Source organism: Alligator sinensis, unplaced genomic scaffold (assembly GCF_000455745.1).
Source record: "Alligator sinensis unplaced genomic scaffold, ASM45574v1 scaffold77_2, whole genome shotgun sequence".
NCBI lineage: Eukaryota > Metazoa > Chordata > Crocodylia > Alligatoridae > Alligator > Alligator sinensis.
This window is the reverse complement of record NW_005842016.1, coordinates 1,350,936-1,369,240: the sequence shown is the minus strand read 5'-3', so window position 1 is coordinate 1,369,240 and position 18,305 is coordinate 1,350,936. Positions and strand designations below refer to the sequence as shown.

The window sequence follows — 18,305 nt, the reverse complement described above, 5'->3', positions numbered from 1 at the left end:
AAACAAAGACCCCCCCCCCCCACCACTTACTGGTAGTCGGAGCTTCCATCAGGGTCACTGGGGCTCTGCCTGCACAGTGCGGCACAGAGGGACAGCCCCAGAGGCCCCAGCCTGGGCCCTCCTGGTCCCCGCTGCCCTGTGCTGCCTGGGGAGGCTCTGCCAGGAGGCCTCGGAGCCCCCCCCAGCCCCTGCTTCTAAGGTTAGTAAAGGTTGGTTTTTCCAGGTTTTTTTTCTTTTTTTTAAGTGATGGTGTCTGGGGTTGGGGGGGGCTGGGCCTTGCAGGGGGGTGGTAGCCCCTGTGGAGGCCATCTGGCCCTTGTTGGGGGGCCGTAACCCTTATGTGGCCATAGCCTCCCAACAGCCAGTGCTTTAACACTGTAGATATATCAATAAAACATTGCCCAACTGACTGCTGTCTCTATCTCACTCTCTCTCTCTCTCTATAGTGGTCTTTTGTTTTAATTGTGGAGGCACATGGATTTTGGGGTATTTTACAGAGTGACTTTGGGATTTTTTTTTTATCAGGGATTTTTCAGTTTTCCAGTAGGGAGCACCAGAATTCCTGCTAGAGAGGAGGCCAGTGGCAGGACCCTGACTGCTCAGAGCCGGCGTCTTGGACCCATCTGGCTGTGGCTGACCTCCTGGCCAAATGGGGCCAGGAGGACATGCTTTGACAGTTCAAAGCAGGCCACCACACCCAGAACATCTTCCAGGTGATAGCTGCCCAGGTGGCCAGGCAGGGGGCACACATGGCAGTAGTGCTGCACAGAGGCCAACCCTGTAGTCACAGTCTACTGGCAGCTGGCTCAGAGGGGCAGATGCCTCATCCTGGTCTGGCAGGTACACAGCAGGTCACAGCCAGGCAGCAGCCCCCACTGCCAGACTGCTGCAGTGGGTAAAGGGTGCAGGGAACTCTCAGGGCTGCTTCAGCAATCCGGCTGGCACAAGGGGTAGTGTCCCCAGGTACCAATTGGCTGGGCCCCAGAAGCTCCTGAGAGTGACCAGCCTTCAGTTACTTGGCAGGGCAGCTTTTTGTACTGTTGGGGCCAGGACAGGGCAGCTTTTTATACTGCTGGGGACAGCACAGGTGCTGGCCCTGGGCTCTAGCTCCCCCTGGCTGCAGATCCGGGGGGAGCCAGGCAGGGTTATTTTGCCCCAAGTGGCACAATTTGCTCCACAACAAGGTGCATGTCTGAGCACATGCACCAGACAAAATACCCTGGCTCAACTTTGTACCATTTCTATTTGAGCTGCTGCAAGCACACGTGCTTGCATATGTGGATGCACCCTAAAGAGGGTCTTGAGGAAGCACTCATGCAGAAGTTTGGGGAACACTGGAGACCCATAGCTTATGTTTCTAGGGCTTTAAGTAAAACTGAATTATAGTATGCACAAATTGAAAAGGAAGCTTTAGCACTGGTGCATGGATGTAAAAAGTTCTATATCTTCTTGTATGAGCTGAAATGGGTCAGAAGACAATGGTGACAATAGTAAAGAGGGGGCACTTTGATGCAGCTCAGAGATTTCAGTGATTATTCTTTCAGTTGCAGTTATAGGATTTAAGATTAGAAGGGATAAACAAGAGAAAGAGTTAGTGGTCATGGATACTCTGTCTAGAGCTTTTGATAGAAGACAAGTAGAACCTAATGAGAGTTAGACATTGTGCATGTCAATTTGTTACAGAAAATGCCCAGTTTCTGATAAAATGTAGAGTGTATTCACAGATGCCATGGCACAAGATGGGACTCCACAAATAGTAATACAAGCCATTAATGCAGGATGGCCTGCAGAATACATACTCAGTCCATATCACCAGTTTGAAGCAGAGCTGTCAGTAATTGATGGGCTCTTGTTTAGAAACAACAGACTTGCTGTTCACAAAGCATTTCATCAGGATATGTCATAGAGGATACATGACGGACACTTGGGTATAGAGAAATGCAAAGAAGGGCTAAAAAAGCTCTGTGCTGGCCACAAATCATTATGGACATACAAAAGTATATTAAAGCATGTTCAACCTGTGAAAAATAAAGTCTGGTAAAACAGCTGACAACAGTGACTGAGACAGAATTGGCCCCATAGTCCCAACTAGCTATAGATCTGTTCACTCATGCTGGAAAAAAATATGTATTGATTTTAGACCATTATTCTCACTATATGAAAACAGCAAAAGTTAGACAACACTATTGCAAAGCATGTACTAGCACACATAAAATCTATCTTTGCCAAACATGGCATACCAGTTGTGGTCAGGCTTTACAATATACTATAATTTGATGGGTGTGAGTTCAAGCGCTTTGCAAGGAAATATGGTTTTACACACATTATCTCTACCCCAGATATCTACAGTCTAATGGACATGTAGAAAATGGTGTCAAAATAACTAAAAGGCTGATAAAAAAAAGCAGAGGAGTTTCATACAGATCCTTACCTAGCATTTCTAAAGTATAGAACATCTCCTTTGAAACATGGCTTTCACCAGCTGAGCTCTTATTTAATGGGAAAATTAGAACAAGACTACCTAATTTTTAATCACCAATAATAAACTACAAAATTGATATAAATGCTTACAAGATCCATAATACATATAAACAAAAGCTGTTTTAGATAAGGGGTCACTGGAATTAGAACCTTTGCTACCCCAAAATAGGACGTACATATGTGATGGTAAAACATGGATGCAGGAGACAGTTGTCACTCATGGTCTTATGCAGTGGAGACAAGTTAAGGAAATGTAAGCAAATGGATAGGAAACACTCACAGCACACCACAGAAGGACAGGAGATGGAATAGAGTCCAAACCAGAGAAAGACATGGATTAGAGCACAGACGTGAGTGAGACAGCACAGAGACTAATGTGATACTTCACAGATCTGCAACACTGTGAAGAGCACTGCAAAGACGGAAAGTTGTTAGTTTATTAAAATTTAAATTACTGTGTGCATTTATATATATTGGTTGAAATAGAGCTGTCTTTTCTGTTTAGAAAGGGGAGATGATTATAAAACTTTGAGAGAGGTAGAGTTAGAGATAGAGCTGGAGAGAGTCTGATGGCTGTTTGCATGTGCTGTTAGCATGAATAAAGAAACCTCTTTGTAAAAGTAGCTCTTGCCTCAGTAAACTTAATCCACAACACAACAGGTGGTAGGGAATCAGGGGAAGGGGAGCATGGGAAGGGCGGGCAGGAATAGAGGGGGGAAGAAGAAGGGGATGTGGGGAGAAGGGAGCAGGTGGGTGGGTACCTTAGCAATAGGGTTTTTGCATAAAATGCAGTAACCCTATTCACTGTCTCATATAACAAAGTAGGGGGTTATCATGGAAGTTATTGATTTGTGTTATAAGTAATAACAGAAAACAAAAGTTTACCTGGTGATAACTATTATAATCCATGTTCCCTGGGAGAGGAAACCCTGGAGCTAGAAGCAGTTCTCCCTCCAGCATCTCTGGCTTAATAAATTCTTCCAAGTAGGTTTTGCAAAGTCGCCTGTCCCAATCATCTGTAATGTGCCCGCCATACATAATCTCACCAAAGAGATAGCGCAAATCATCATAGGGAACCTAAACAGTGAACCAAGAGGGCATGAAAGAATCTTAAAAGATGCTGACCCATTGACAACATCATTGTGCTGCATACTATGAACCAAAAGCATCAGTCTTCAGGATGAATGTTTTCATTTCCCTTGTTCATTTTTCTAACTAACTGAACATTATGTAGCAGATTAATCACTACATGCAGGAAGGTGGCCAACCCAGAGAAAGCCAGACTACAGAGTAGACTTTGTAGGGATTTACACTGCAAAGCAAATCTTACTGAAGTTCCCTACAGTAAACATATCTGCCTAGGCAGTCAACCATCTCTAAGTATTTTCATTAAAATGGTAGCAAGGACACTCACATAGATCAGAGATGATATTTTATATAAATGCAGTCTGTAAACTGCAGTAGATGCAAATGGAATGGAGGTTTCTTTTATTATTCTAATGACGCACAAAGTTACGAAGTAAAAATATCTGAAAATGGCTAGGAATCATTATTTTAGTATAGAGATTTCAGAAGTTTCAGTACATGGGCACAAGGGCTAAACTCCCCATATTCAGGAGCTTCATTTGTTTCACACACCTTTGAATTGGCCTCCAGGTAATTATAGAGGACATTGACTGAAATAATCAGGTCTCCAGTGTTAAAGGGATAGGAGCGGTTCCAGCCTTGGGGTCCAAACTTGCGTCTTTCTGCCACAACAGCATGGAAATAACAGAGGGCAAATAGGATGCTTTTGAATTCATTCTCTCGGGCACACATCTCCAGGGTATCCTAAAAGGGAACCAAAACATCAATGTTTTGCATTTCTATAGTGTTCTTCATCCCATAGTTTCCCAAGGCATTATTCTTTTAATTTTGCTTAAGTTTCTATCCCATCTAATGATGAATTATCTTCCAGTCATGGTGAACGGTGTGTTGGACTTGTTCAGTCTCTCCTGAGTTCATCCTGTAGATGACAGGTCTTTATGCTGGACAGAACCATGTGGGACTGGGTCTCTGAGTGTCAGCCCTCATTTTTCAAATGTGCTAATGCAACACACCCAAGTCAATTTGGCACTTGTAAGGTTTTTCATTCATTGACCTGTGATTAGCAAGGCAGCTAAAGTGACACAAAGCAAAGCATTGTTTATTTATTTACCAAAGGTACAAAGCATGCAGGACAAAGAATAACAAATATAAAAGGTATTTATGAATATTTCTCTTTACCTAAATCTTAAATCTGTTTTTGTAAATTGTTCTGCCAGCCGCTGGTTACTCACTCCACTGCACCCCTTCTTTTCTCAGTCCAAAGTCCTTTAAAATTTAGTAAATTTCTTTTGATCTTGGCTGTCTTGCTTGAGCCAAGTAGAGGCTGATTCTCCTATAAATAACTTCCCCATTTTTTAATCATGGACTCTTATCAGTTTCATTATTTTTTTTCTTTCCTGCTTAGTTCTTTTAATAATCCAGTTTGATCTAAGTAACCCCACAGAAGTCTGTATCACATTCATAAAAATAATGAAAATGTTTCTCATTTCATTATATCTTCCAACTGTACAACTAGTTCAGAGATATGTGCTGAAATCTGCAGACCTGTGAAATGCCATAGACATGGACTTAGTTTGAATGACTCAGCCATGCCCTTGGCTGTAGGGAAGACCATACCTCCCAGGGTGTAGGGGAGGGAACTAGACGGCAAATAAACTAGACAGCAGGGAACAAATCCAGGCTGATTTGGACAGGCTGGGGAAATGGGCCAAACAGAATAGGATGCAGTTTAACAAGGATAAGTGTCATGTGTTGCACCTGGGGAGGAAGAATCATCAACACTCCTACAGCCTTGGAGGTACCACTCTAAGTAGCACAACTTCGGAAAGGGATTTCAGAGTTGTAGTCAACTCCAAAATGAACATTAGTCACCAGTATGATGAGGTAATAAGTAAAGCTAATCGCCTTTCTTGCATAAGTAGGTGCATCACAAACACGTCTAGGGAGGTGATACTTCCCCTCTATGTGGCATTGGTCAGGCTGCAGCTGGAGTACTGCGTCCAATTTTGGGTGCCACACTTTGGGAGGGATATGGATGGCCTGAAGAGGGTTCAGAGGAGGGCCGCTCATCTGGTTAAAGGCCTACAGAAAAAGCCCTATGTGAACCAATTGGAAGACCCGAACCTCTTCAGGAGGCTGAGACATGATCTTGTGGCCACCTACAAACTCATCGGGGGTAGAGGGGCAGCAAGACATAGGGGATACAATGTTTACCAGGGTGCCTGTTGGGGTAACTAGAAATAATGGCCACAAACTGGAAGAGAACAAATTCAGATTGGACATCAGGAAAAAAAATTCTTTACAGTGAGGGTTGCCAAAATATGAAATAAGCTTCCAAGGGAGGTGGTGCTGTCCCCTTCCTTGGAGGTGTTTAAAAGGATATTGCACAGACACCTGGCTGGGGTCATCTGACCCCAGCACTCATTCCTGCCCAGAGCAGGGGGTCAAACTCAATGATCTAATAGGTCCCTTCCGACCCTAACATCTATGAAACTATGAAACTATACAGTATTGTCCCTATGCAAACACATGCTTCACAGCTGTGAAGCTGGCTGGGATGATCTAGTTGGGGATGGTCCTGCTTTGAGCAGGGAGTTGGACTAAATGACCTCCTGAGGTCCCTTCCAACCCTAAATTTCAATGATTCTATGAAGTTATTCAGAGGCTGCCACTGTAACCCAGGGTGGGCAAATACAGCCCACAGGCTAAATCCAGCTCACCAACAGATTTGATCTAGCCCATGGGTAGACAGCAGCTAGTTCACTGGATCTGGTCCATTGGCGGCTGGTGACTCTGGCCACTACATGGTGTAAGGTGGGCAGGCAGGTGGGTGGCACTAATTCTGGGCCCATTAGGGACTTTCACCACAGCAGGTGGGCATCAGCATCATCTGTGGATGTTGCAGGCAAGTTTAGGATCCCAGATACAGATTACCCTCTACCCTTCTGGTGCAGGGGAAGTTCCTGCCCAGAGCCCTAACCCAGAACCTGGCAGTGGCATCAGCCATGGACTCAGGCAGCAGCTGCTGCCACATTGGGCAGGCAGCAGCATCTCTCTCTGTATCTTCTCTTCTCTCTGTCTCTTCCCCTTCTTCCCCTCCCTCCCTCCAGAACCTGGCCAAAGTTTTAGTTCACTAGGAATCCTGACACTCAGCTCCTGATCCAGACAGAAGCATCTACCATATCAAGCAGGCATCAGCTATGACACTGCCAGAAGGTTCTGTGTTAGGCTTCAGAACCTGATGGCTGCACCCAGATCTGATGCCACTGAACACTCAGCACCCTCAGCCTGTTGCATATGATTAGAGTGGCACTGCCCTCCATGAAATGGACCCAGACCAGGTTGCTCTCCACCTTATGTGTATATAAATTTTTGGAGGATTCCAAGACTCAAAGCACGACCATCCCCAACTAGATCACCTCAGTCAAGGCTTTGTCTAGCCAGGTCTTAAAAACCTCCAAGGATGGAGAGTCCACAACCTCTCTGGGTAACCTGTTCCAGTATTTTACTACCCTCCTAGTGAGAAAATTCTTCCTAATATCTAACCTAACTTTGCTTGCTACAACTTGAGACTGTTGGTCTTTGTTCTGGCATTTGCCACCACTGAGAACAGTCTAGCTCCATCCTCTTTTGAACCATCCTTCAGATATTTGAAGACTATTATTAAATTCCCTCTCAGTCTTCTCTTCTTAGCCTCTCCTCAGAAGTCATGTGCCCCAGCCTCCAAACCATGTTTGTTGTCCTCAGCTGAATTCTCCCCAATTTGTCCACATCCTTTCTGTAGTGGCAGGCCCAAAACTGGACACAGTACTCCAGGTGTGGCCTCACCAGTGCTGAATAGAGGGGAATAATCACTTCCTCTGACCTGCCAGCAACACTCCTATCAATGCAGCCCAATATGTTGTTAGCCTTTTTGACAACAAGGGCACACTGCTGGCTCATAATAAGTCACCGTGGCTTGAAGTACTATTGACTCTGCTGGGGCCCAGCTCAATGAACTATATGGTAAATCATGAGAGAGAGAAGAGAGGCAGAGTTATTCTGGGCAAATGGTTTGGTGCCCCATTTGGTGATGTCTGTCAGATATTTAAGGATGCTGAAGAAACAGAAATAACTGGAAATGGGAAAGAAAGGTGCAACTTAGCTCTGGGAGCGAAGAGGATGTTGAAGTGTATTCAATGTAGTGGCTCACCATGACTTGAAAAAAAGTCATCACTAAGGGGGACTGCATGCAATCGGGGCTAGCATATATTTTACTTAGATGGGCTGTACTAAACTATCTTTGTGGTAGATTCCCACGAGTGGCGCAGCTACTCAGCTGCTTCTTGGCTAAGATCAAGTGTAGCGGCCAAGTGGAGGCCCAGCTTCCTGCCTTGATCAATGCCAGTAGCATCCGGGCATTGCCAGGGAGTTGGGGGTGGAGTTCTCAGAGACCAGAAGAGCATCAGTTGTAGTTGTGGAGAGCAGAGTGGCAGTTAAGGAAAGGAAAGTGGATCAAGAGATGAGAAGCAAATTGGAGAGTGGAAATGAAGACTGAGAGTCAGATGGATGAAGGTGAGAAAGAGGGGAAAAAAGAAGGTAGGAAAGAAAGGTGTGGTTTTGGAGGAAGCTTTATGAGGGAAGCAATGAGGAAAGAATCCAGTCAGCAGTAAGAACAGGGGAAGAGAGGACGAGGAGGACAGAAGAGAGAAATCAGAAAGGAAATAGTGATTGAAGGGAAGAAGACTCATGGGAAGAATAAATTAGACCTGAAAAGAGAAAGGAGATGGGAGGAAGTGAGAGATGGAGTAGCAGGTAATCTATGCCTGAGCAGAAGAGCAGTATTAACAGGGGGAGGAGAATGGAGAATTCAGAAGATGAATAGATATGAATTTATAGATAAAACTACTGAATTGCCTGTCAAGAATGATGAGGGGAGGGGGTGGGCGGGGAGAAGCTTGCTAACCCTAACCCTACCCCCATCACCTCCTGGGGGAGGGGAAGGTAGCCCCACTGTCCCCTCCGTCCCTCTCTGTCAGCAACTTGCACTGCCACCGCCTCCAAGGAGCAGGGCCACTCCGTCCCCTCCATTTCACCATCCCCACCATGCTGTTGCTGCCTCCTGTCTGTAACGCTACTGGAGCACTGTGATTGGTTGTTTCGGTAACCAGAGTGCTCCAAGAGCGTTACAGATGGATGGACAGGCAGACGGGCTAAGGCCTTTATTACATTAGAGTATTGTTTGAAGTTTTAGATGTTAAAGTAGAATATTTGAATAGCTTTGTCACCTTTCCTAACCAGAAGTCTTGGGATATTTTGTATTGGAGCTGAGAAGGTTATGAGGATTCTTGGGGGATGTATGCAGCAGTAGGTGAAAGAGAAGAACTTAAGGGGATAAGATTTACTACAAGAGAAAAGACAAGAAACAAGGCAATACTTATTCAAATATACACAGATATGCTTGAGATGGGGGCGACAGAGAAATAGTTGGATAATTATGTACAAAAAGTTATTTATGTTGAAAAGATGCACAATAAATATTACATATGGACAAGATTGGTGCAGGGTAGCATAGGTCCCCCACAAGACCAACTAGGGCAATAAGTGACAGATGGGGAGGGGGAATTTCCCAATTGGATCAAAGACAGGCATAAAGGGGTAACCAGCCCACCAACTGCTAGCACAGACTTAGTGAAGAGACACTTGGAGGGGCTGGATGTGTTTAAGTCAGCAGGCCTGGATGATCTTCATCCAAGGGTGCTGAAGGAATTGGCTGGTATCATAGCAGATCCACTGGCATGGCTGTTTGAGCACTCTTGGTGCTCAGGTCAGGTCCCAGAGGACTGGAAAAGGGCCAATGTGGTCTCTATTTCAAGAAGGGGAGGAAGGAGGATCTGGGTAACTATAGACCAGTTAGTCTCACCTCTATCCTTGGAAAAACCTTGGAAAAAATTATTATGGATCACATTTGTGGAAGTCCAGCAGGGAAAACAATGCTAAAGGGCAATCAGCACAGATTCATAGCAGGCAGATCCTGCCTGACTAACCTTGTTTCGTTTTATGACCAGGTCACAAAATGCTTAGAGGCAGGAATTGAGGTGGATGTCATCTACTTGGATTTTAAGAAGGCCGTCAATACAGTATCTCATTATATTCTCATAGATAAACTGAGCGACTGTGACATAGATGATTACACGTACGTGATTACATGGTCAGGTGGGTGGCAAATTGGCTTAGGGGTTGTACCCAGAGAGTGGTGGTGGATGGGTCAGTATCTACCTGGAAAAATGTGGGCAGTGGAGATGGGTTTATGAAAAATGAATCACTGCTTACGTAATCTGGGACTAACACAGAGGGGAAAGGGGAGGGGGAGCAGAAATGTTGGGGGAGGGAAAGGGGGAGCAGAAATGTGCGGGGAGGGAAAAGGGGAGCCTTTTTGAATACCAAAGCAATAAAAGAACTGGGAAAAATTACAGAGATGCAAAGGGGAGGAGGATTAGAGCTGACTGCATCAAGCAGCAGCATAGAACACTCATAAAAGTGGTCGAGATGTGGAATTTAAATGGACAACCATGACTCTGTGTATTGCGTCTATAAATGTCAGAAGAGTGTTATGGAGGAAGAGGTGGGATAAGATTATGTCAATATTGAGTGTGGTCATAGTGGACATAACATGTTTACAGGAGTGTTGAATCCCATGGGAGAGGGATTACAAGCGTTTTATAAAGAGATGGGGATAAGGTCTATTGTGGTGGGCAAAGTCAGATGTAAACTAAGTGGCTGGAGTCACGATTTTTCTCAAGAATGAGGAAGTGGAAGTGTGGCAAGTGCAAGTGATTGTGGAAGGGAGATTCCAACAAATGGTCATGGAGTTTGAAAGGAAAGCATTAGAGATTTTTAATATATATGCACTGACAGAAAGAGAAGGAAAGATCACCCTGTTTAACAAATTAAAGGTGTATATAGGTGGAGGTAGAGAGCAAATTATGGTGCGGGATTTCAATTGCATTATTAAGGAGGGGGATAGGAGTGGGAATGGAGTAGAGGGAGAGCTAGACAGTTCTTCAGAAGTACTGATTAATATAATAAAAGTAGGAGTTTAAAATATTTATGGGCGGTAAGAACATGATTACAGGGATGGAACCAAGTGGAACACAGGTGTTGAGGACTGATTTTGTATTAATGTGAAATTGGCTAGGGATTGGAAAGGAGATCATAGATGTGACCTTCAGTGATCACTGGTTGCTGAGAATGGAAGTGAGTTTAGATAAAAGCAAATGCAGGGGAAAAGTGATGTGGAAGTTAAATGTTCACTTATTACAAGATGAGAAGACCTGTCAAGAATATGCGGAGCTGTATAAAGGATGGAGGCTGTGGTGAAAACAGCACCCTTGCTTATCACCCTTTACAGAGGAGTGGTATATCTACCATCATGGCAGCAGATAAGGAGGGTACAAAGGCAGAAATGCATTTCTTGGGAGGAAGGAAAAGATAAAGAGTAGCCAGAATGGAGCTGTTTAAAGCCAGGGAATTAGAAAACTGGAGAATGCCAGATTTAGAAAGGTTTGTGTAAACTTACTTTATAGTCTAATATTATAAAAGCCTAAATCTGTCTGTCTCTCTATCCATCCATAATGCTTTATTCGCACTCTGATTGGCTGATGGAAACACCCAATCAGAGTGCTCCAAGCGTGGGGAAGCGCCACCATGATTGCGAAGCCACGCAGAAGACTGAACAGAGGGTGGGGGAGCCGAGCCCAGCAGAACTGGCCTCGGCTCCCCTACCCCGTTCCCTGCAAGAGGCAGAACAGTGGCAGCATGGGGCATTAGGTGGTGGCATTCCATCCCATCCCCCTCCGCCCCCCGCTTCCTGTCATTCTTGACGGACAATTGGCTAGTGTTCTATAAGGAGGCAAATCAGGGGGTGGGGAAGAATGCATGCTTCTGCCATCATCCTGCAGGAAGAACATTAAGAAGATGGGGCAAGTGCAGGGAAGATTGGAAAAAACTGTGTGTGGCAGGCACTGGCCCATTATGCAAAGATGGAGAGTTTCTTAAGGGTAAATAAACTAGAGGGAATGGAAGCAGAGTGCTTGAAAGATTGTAAGAAGGTGATTAATATGATATGAAAGATATAACAACTAGGGAATTGCCCATCAAGAATGATGGGGGGGGGGATGGAGCACCACCACCCTGCATCACCGCTGCCTCCCAGGAGCAGGTATCGGGGGGAAGCTTGCATGCTGCCACCACCACCCACCGTCCTGTGCTGTCACCGCTCTGTGCCAACCGTGAGCCACCCTCTCCCACTCTGTGTCCAGCCATGTGCCACCCCACTTGCCCTGCTCTGCATCCAGCCCCACGCCCCCGCATGCTCTGTGTCCAGCCCCTTGCCACTCCGCCCTGCCCCCTGCATCTGCCTGGCCTGCTCCACCTGGCCTGCTTCGCTGAAGCCACACTACGGCCATCATTTCTGATGGGCATTCTTGATGGAGCACTGGCTGGAGCCATGCCCTGCTGAAAGCCATGCCCCCCAAGAGCGTTATGGACAGACAGACAGACAGACAGACAGACAGATAGAATAGGCCCTTTATATATAGAGAGAGAGTCAAGGTTCTGACAGGACCGATGGCAAATGTGTAGAAAGAAGTGACAGATAATAGAGAACATATGGATATTATGTGGATATGATATGGAATATTCTTCCTCGGAGGGGAATTAAGCATAAATGGGGTTTAGTAAAATCAACAGCATGCCCAAGAAAGGGATGTGGGGCTGAAGAATCTGTACTGCGTGTATTTTGGTACCGCCCTTTTGTGCAACAGGTATGGGAAGAGGAACACCATTTTTTGAGGGTCGTCAATATGAAATGTAACAATAACTGAAATGGTGTTGTATGGGTTAATGCCCAAAGGACTGGAGACACAGGGTGTATTTACATGTGCAAATAATCTGGGAGCAAGTTTACTCTCAAGTAAATTACTCAAGAGTAAATTCTCCTGGGCATTTGTCTACATGTGCAGGGATGCAGGAGCAGATTTGCTGCTCCTAGAACCAGACTGATCCCACTCCCTGTGGCCCTGCAACAGGCCCCAGCAGCAGCCACAGGAAGATCTAGGTTCCCCTGGGTACTAGCCCAGGAGCCAGTTGTCTCCTGGTGGGGGCTGGGACATTGCTCCCTGCCCTTGGGAGTTGCCTGCTGCCCAAAGACCAGTGGGGGGGGGGAATGTCTCCTTGCCCCAGCAGCAGGGAGCCCCCACATCCCTCTACACAATCATGGGGACCCATCTGGGAGATTGTTATTAGAGCTGTGTGAAATGGCACTGTTCCATTTCAACTTGCGTTTCAACATTTTGATGGAACAGCATTTTGTTTCTAATCTTGTTTCGATTTGAAATTGCTGTTCTGTTTTGTTTCTTTGAAACAGTTTAGCTGTTTCGATGCTGTTTCGACATTTTGCCCATAGGCTATAATGGGGAAGGTCGAAACAGCCTATAACATTGTCATTTCTAGCCCAATTTGGATAAAACTTGAAGAAATGGTAGCCCCTTCTGAGGGCACGAAGTCTGCCAAGTTTCAAGGAGATAGATGCAGGGGTTTCAGGGAAACTGCACCTCAAAGTCTTGAAAGCAAAAAACTCATGTCACGTGTATGTGTTAAACCACAGCGGGGTCAAAGCTGCAGACTTTCTAGCCCCTGCTGAGGCCACGAAGCCTGACAAGTTTCAAGGAGATAGGTGCAGGGGTTTCAGGGAAACTGCACCTCAAGCTGCTGACAAGCAAAACTCGTGACATGGGTGCTTGTGGAACTGTGTCTGTCTTGGGACACAGGGGTGAAAGCTGCAGGCCTGCTAGGCCCTGCTGCAGCCACAAAGCCTGCCAGCTGTCAAGGAGATAGGTGCAGGGGGAGTCTGGGTTCTGGGGCCCTGCACCTCCAGCTGCTGACAGGCAAAACTCATGACATGGGTGGGTGACATTGTCTGTGTTAAGGTGTGCCCTCACTCAACTGACACCAAGGCAGAAAACAGGGTAGTTCAAACAATGCTGCCTTTTACGTAGTTTTTCCATTCCTCCCCCAGAGCACTGGGATTGGAAAAGACCTCAGGAAAAGATGACAGTCACTGGCCAGCTACACGGTCAATAATGAGAGCACTCCTTCCCCCCTTCCCCCTCCCTCTCCTTACTTTAGTTTCTGTTTCTCTGCAGACAAGCCCAGCTTAAGCTTCAAAACTTGAAATCTTTTGAAAATTTCAAAAGGATTCAACTTGCCTTGTTTTGTTTCAAGGCTGTTTTGAAGCTCTCTGTTTCATTTTGATTTTGCTGTTTCAAGATCAAAACAAGTCGAAACAGCGTCAAAACGAAACTGCCGGCGAAATTTTGCACAGCCCTAATAGTTATCTCCCTGCACCAGTTCCACAGCTGGCACTGGGAGATCTTTATCTCCCAGAGCTGGTGCTGGGGGATAAGAATCTCCTAGCCTGGGCCATGTGACCATGGAGCTTGGGCTGGGAGACAAGAATCTCCCAGCCCCAGCCCCATGATCACAGAGCAAAGGCTGGGAGTTCCCTGCTGCCAGGGCAGGTGGACACTGTCTCCATCTAAGCTCCAGTGCCACAGACTACCCCAGCAAGAGGTATCTCCCATAGGCAGGGAGCAATCTCCCACCCCTTGCTGCCTGGCTGATCAGGAGCACATTTGCTCCTGGTCATGTGTCTACACATGCACTCCTCTGTAGTAAGTAATCTTGAGTACATTTGCTACTTGCATTTGTGGGTGGCATTAGGATTACAGCCAACTACTGTGCAGTAAGTATATGCACATGTAGATGCAGATGCTTACTGCATCTGCATCTACTGTGCACAGAAATAATTACTGTGCAGTAAGCATCCACCCACTTACTAAGTTTATCCAAGTCAGCCTGGATCATTAGCCTGTCCTCAGATGTGGACGCTATGCACCAAAATTTAGTGTCATCGGCGAACTTAGTAAGTGTGCTTCTGACACAAATGTCCACATTGTTGATAAAGGCATTAAAAAGAGCCAGACCAAGGACAGAGCCTTGGGGGATACCACTGGACATGGAGCACCATGATGATTCACTACCATTGACCGCTACTCACTGGGTCCGACCTCAGAGCCAATTACCCAGCCATTGGACTGTGGTGAAGCCAAGGCCACGGTTGGCCAATTTTTCCATGAGGAGGGCATGGAACACCAGATCAGAAGTTTTTTTAATGTCCAGGTATATGATGTCAATCTCTTCTCCCTTGTTCAGGTGATATGTCACCTGGTCATAGAAGATAAGATTGGTCAGGCAAGACCTACCTGCAACAAACCTGTGCTGGCTATCCCTCAGGATGTTGCCCTCAGCCAGCTTATCCAGAAGGGTCTCCTTCATAATTTTCTTCAGAATCTTACCAGGGATTGAGGTCAAATTGATTGGTCTGTAATTCCCAGGATCTACTTTCCGCCATTTCTTGAAGATGGGTACCACATTGGCCTTCTTCCAGTCTTCAGGTACTTCGCCTGAGCGCCACGAGTTTTCAAATATTTTTGCCAATGGTTGTGCTATGACACCTGCCAGCTTCTTGAGTACACTAGGGTGTAATCTGTCAGGACCAGGTGACTTGAAGGTGTCCAGCCTCTCAAGGTGATCCTTTACTAGATCAATAACAACGCTGGGTATAAATACACCCTCACCCTGGCCGTCCCACATCTTGCTAGGCAGGGTAGTCCCACTGGACTCGTGAAAGACCGAAGTGAAGTACCCATTAAGCAGATTGGCCTTTTCCTGGGCGTTGGTTATCAGCTGGCCCATTTGATTGCGCAGGGGTCCAATGTTACCCTTGCTTTTTCTCTGATTCCCTACATATCTGAAAAAGGACTTTTTGTTATCCTTGATATGTGAAGCCAGATGGAGCTCGGTTGCAGCCTTGGCTTTCCTGATCTGCTCCCTGAAGGTACGGACCAGTGCTGAGTACTCCTCCTTGGTGGTACTTCCAGCCTTCCATCCTTTATAAGTTTCTCTTTTGAGGTGTAGGAGGTCCTCAGGTTCCCTGCTGAGCCAAGGGTGTTGCTGCACCCTTTTGCTACCCTTCCTCCGAGATGGGATGGCCATCCCTTGTGCTGTCAGGATCGCTCCCTTGAGGAGCAACCACTCCTCTTGGACTCCTCTTCCTGTCGAGTCGTAGTCCCTTAGGGCCTCAACCACAAGTCTCCTGAGCTTGTCAAAGTCAGCTTCCCTGAAGTTTAGGACTTCTGTATTGCTGGCTGACTTGCCAGCTTTGTGATGGATAGTAAAGGTGATCAGCTCATGGGCACCCTCCCCCAGCTTCTCATTGATTCTTAGGTCACTGACTAGGTTATCCCCTTTGGCTAGTACCACGTCCAGCAACATTTTACCTCTCATCATCCCATAGACTTCTTGGGTCAGGTAGAGCTCATCCACGCATGTGAGTAAGCTTTGTGACTGATCAGATTTGGCCGAGTGCTCTTCCCATGAGATGTCTCGGTAGTTAAAGTCTCCCATGACAAACATGCACTGAGAGCATGCAGCCTCAGTCAGTTCCCTGGCGAATTCCTGGTCCAGCTGTTGTTTCTGCTTAGGAGGTCTGTAGTAGATTCCTACCATGATGTCCCCTGTGTCATGTTCCCCACGTATTTTAACTCAGAGATACTCCAGTCATGCTTCCTGGGTGCCGATGTCAATTTGCAGGCACATGTAGCTGTCCTTGACATAGAGAGCTACAACCCCACCCCTTTTATCTGCACGCTCATGCTTGTACAGGATATAGCCATCTATACCTGTGGCCCAGTCATAGGTGGAGTCCCATCAGGTCTCCATTATCCCTATGATGTTGCAGTCATTCTTGTTTAGCAGGAGGACCAGTTCTCCCTGTTTATTCCCCAAGCTCCTGGTATTGGTATACAGGTAGGCAAGTGTCCCATTGAGGGCCCTTACCTTCCCCACAGATCATTCTAGGGCTAGGGTAGAGGTGGGTTCCCTTGAGTGCCTTAGCCTGCTGGATTTACAAAGGCTGACCAGCGGGCTTGCAGTGGCGGTAATCCCCGCAACCTCCGGCAGGCTTAGTTTAAATCCCGGTCGAGCAGGTCAGCCAGTCTGGCTGAGAAGAGCCTTCTCCCCAGTGGAGTGAGGTGGAGGTCATCTCTCCCCAGCAGACCACTGCCTCTGTCACCAAAGAGTGGACTGTGATCATGGAAGCCAAAGCCTTCACAATTACACCACCACTGCAGTCTTTGGTTGACTACCTTGACACATTTCTCCCTCCTCAGCCCATGACCCACAACCAAGAGGAGCGAGGAAAAGACTACCTGTGCCCCTAAGCCCTGCTCCCACAGCCCTGTAGTCTCTCATGACCTGGCTGGGATTGCTCCAAGCTGTGTCATTTGTGCCTGCATGGATGAGGAGCATAGGTTACTGGTTGGAGGGCCAGAGAATATTTGGGATCATCTCAGCTATGTCCCAGATGTGGGCCCCCAGGAAGTAGCAGACCTCCTGGGCTAGGGGGTTGGGGCGGCACACTGCCCCCTCAGTCCCCCTCAGGAGGGAGTCTCCCTTGACGAGCACTCTGTGTTTCATCTTAGGAAGAGAAGGGGTGGGTGATCCTCCCTTGCCTGTAGGAGATGGCATCTCTGCAGGCTCTACTGGGGTTGCAAGAGGTTCATACCTGTTGCAAAGCCCCAGAGGGGAGGGGACCTTGGTGTGGCGGGCCTTTGGGCCCTTGACCACCTTGGTCCAACTCCCTGGCTGGACAGTACGGGGGATCCCTGAGTTCTCCCTTGACCTGGAAGGTGACCTTGATCTACCCTCCACCCCCAGGGGGTGAAGGGCCTAGCAGTAGGAGTCAATCTCCTGCTTGCCATCCCTGATGGCACTCACTCTCTGGACTGCGGCCTGGAGCTCCTCAATCTAACTCCCCAAAGACTCAAAAGTGGAGCAAACCCCAAAAGAGGAGGTAGCCATGCTCCCAGTCCCATGAGCCTGGAAACATGCCAGGCAGCCCTCGCAGCTGAGAGCCAGGGACTCTGTCTGCATGGAGTCCAGAACCATGGGTTCTGTCTGGGTGGAGGCCTCTGTGGTACCAGAGTGGGAGGCTGTAGACTCCAAGGGGAGCATCAGGGTGTGGTGTGTGTCCAATCGCATTGAGCCACTGGGAGTCCAGCTACTGATAGGACAAGCCTCCCTAGGGTTCACAGGCAGGGCCTCAGGCCCTCCCACTTACCCTCCTGCACAAACTCCCACACTAACTCATGCGCCAGGCAGACAAGTGCATTTGTTTGCACGGCCTGTTCGCGAGGCTCTGGTTGTGTGGCTCCCTTGGGGGCTGGGTGAAGTAGGAACCGGGGCAGGGCAAGCCCCGCCTCTGCTCCTCTCAGCTGCCTCCCCACAGCTGAGCTGGGCTAGTTCTCTCTGACCACGGGCCCCGCTTACCTCTGGCTGTGCTGGGGGTTGGTGGCACTCTGCGGCTGTAGGGGGGTTGCTGGGAGGCTTCAGGGTGAGGGGATGCAACAGGCTTTCACCCGTGCATCTTGTGCCACTCCTGGAACCCAACTGTTTTGTTTTTTTTCCTTTGGCAGGCCCTTTTAAACTATGTGCATGTGCAGTGGGCCCGCTACCAGCACTGTGCTACTCCTGGGCAAGGGGGGGGACCCTACCCAGGTGGCCCTACCCGGGATTTGGGGGACCCTACCCCATTGGAGAGGGACCGGTGAGTAACCTCTCCCCCTCTCCTACTCTTT

The 18,305-nt window shown here is 47.4% G+C and overlaps 1 protein-coding gene across 1 annotated transcript in view; it reads right to left on the bottom strand.

The window, feature by feature from the left end:
* Positions 1-18,305, bottom strand: part of DNAH9 (dynein axonemal heavy chain 9) — a 524,795-nt gene that overhangs the window by 49,937 nt on the left and 456,553 nt on the right. The window contains exons 63-64 of the mRNA XM_025202178.1: positions 4,120-4,311; positions 3,367-3,558 (exon numbers count right to left, since the gene is read on the bottom strand). Coding sequence (XP_025057963.1) covers positions 3,367-3,558; positions 4,120-4,311 — 384 coding nt within the window. The remainder of the gene's footprint in view (positions 1-3,366; positions 3,559-4,119; positions 4,312-18,305) is intronic.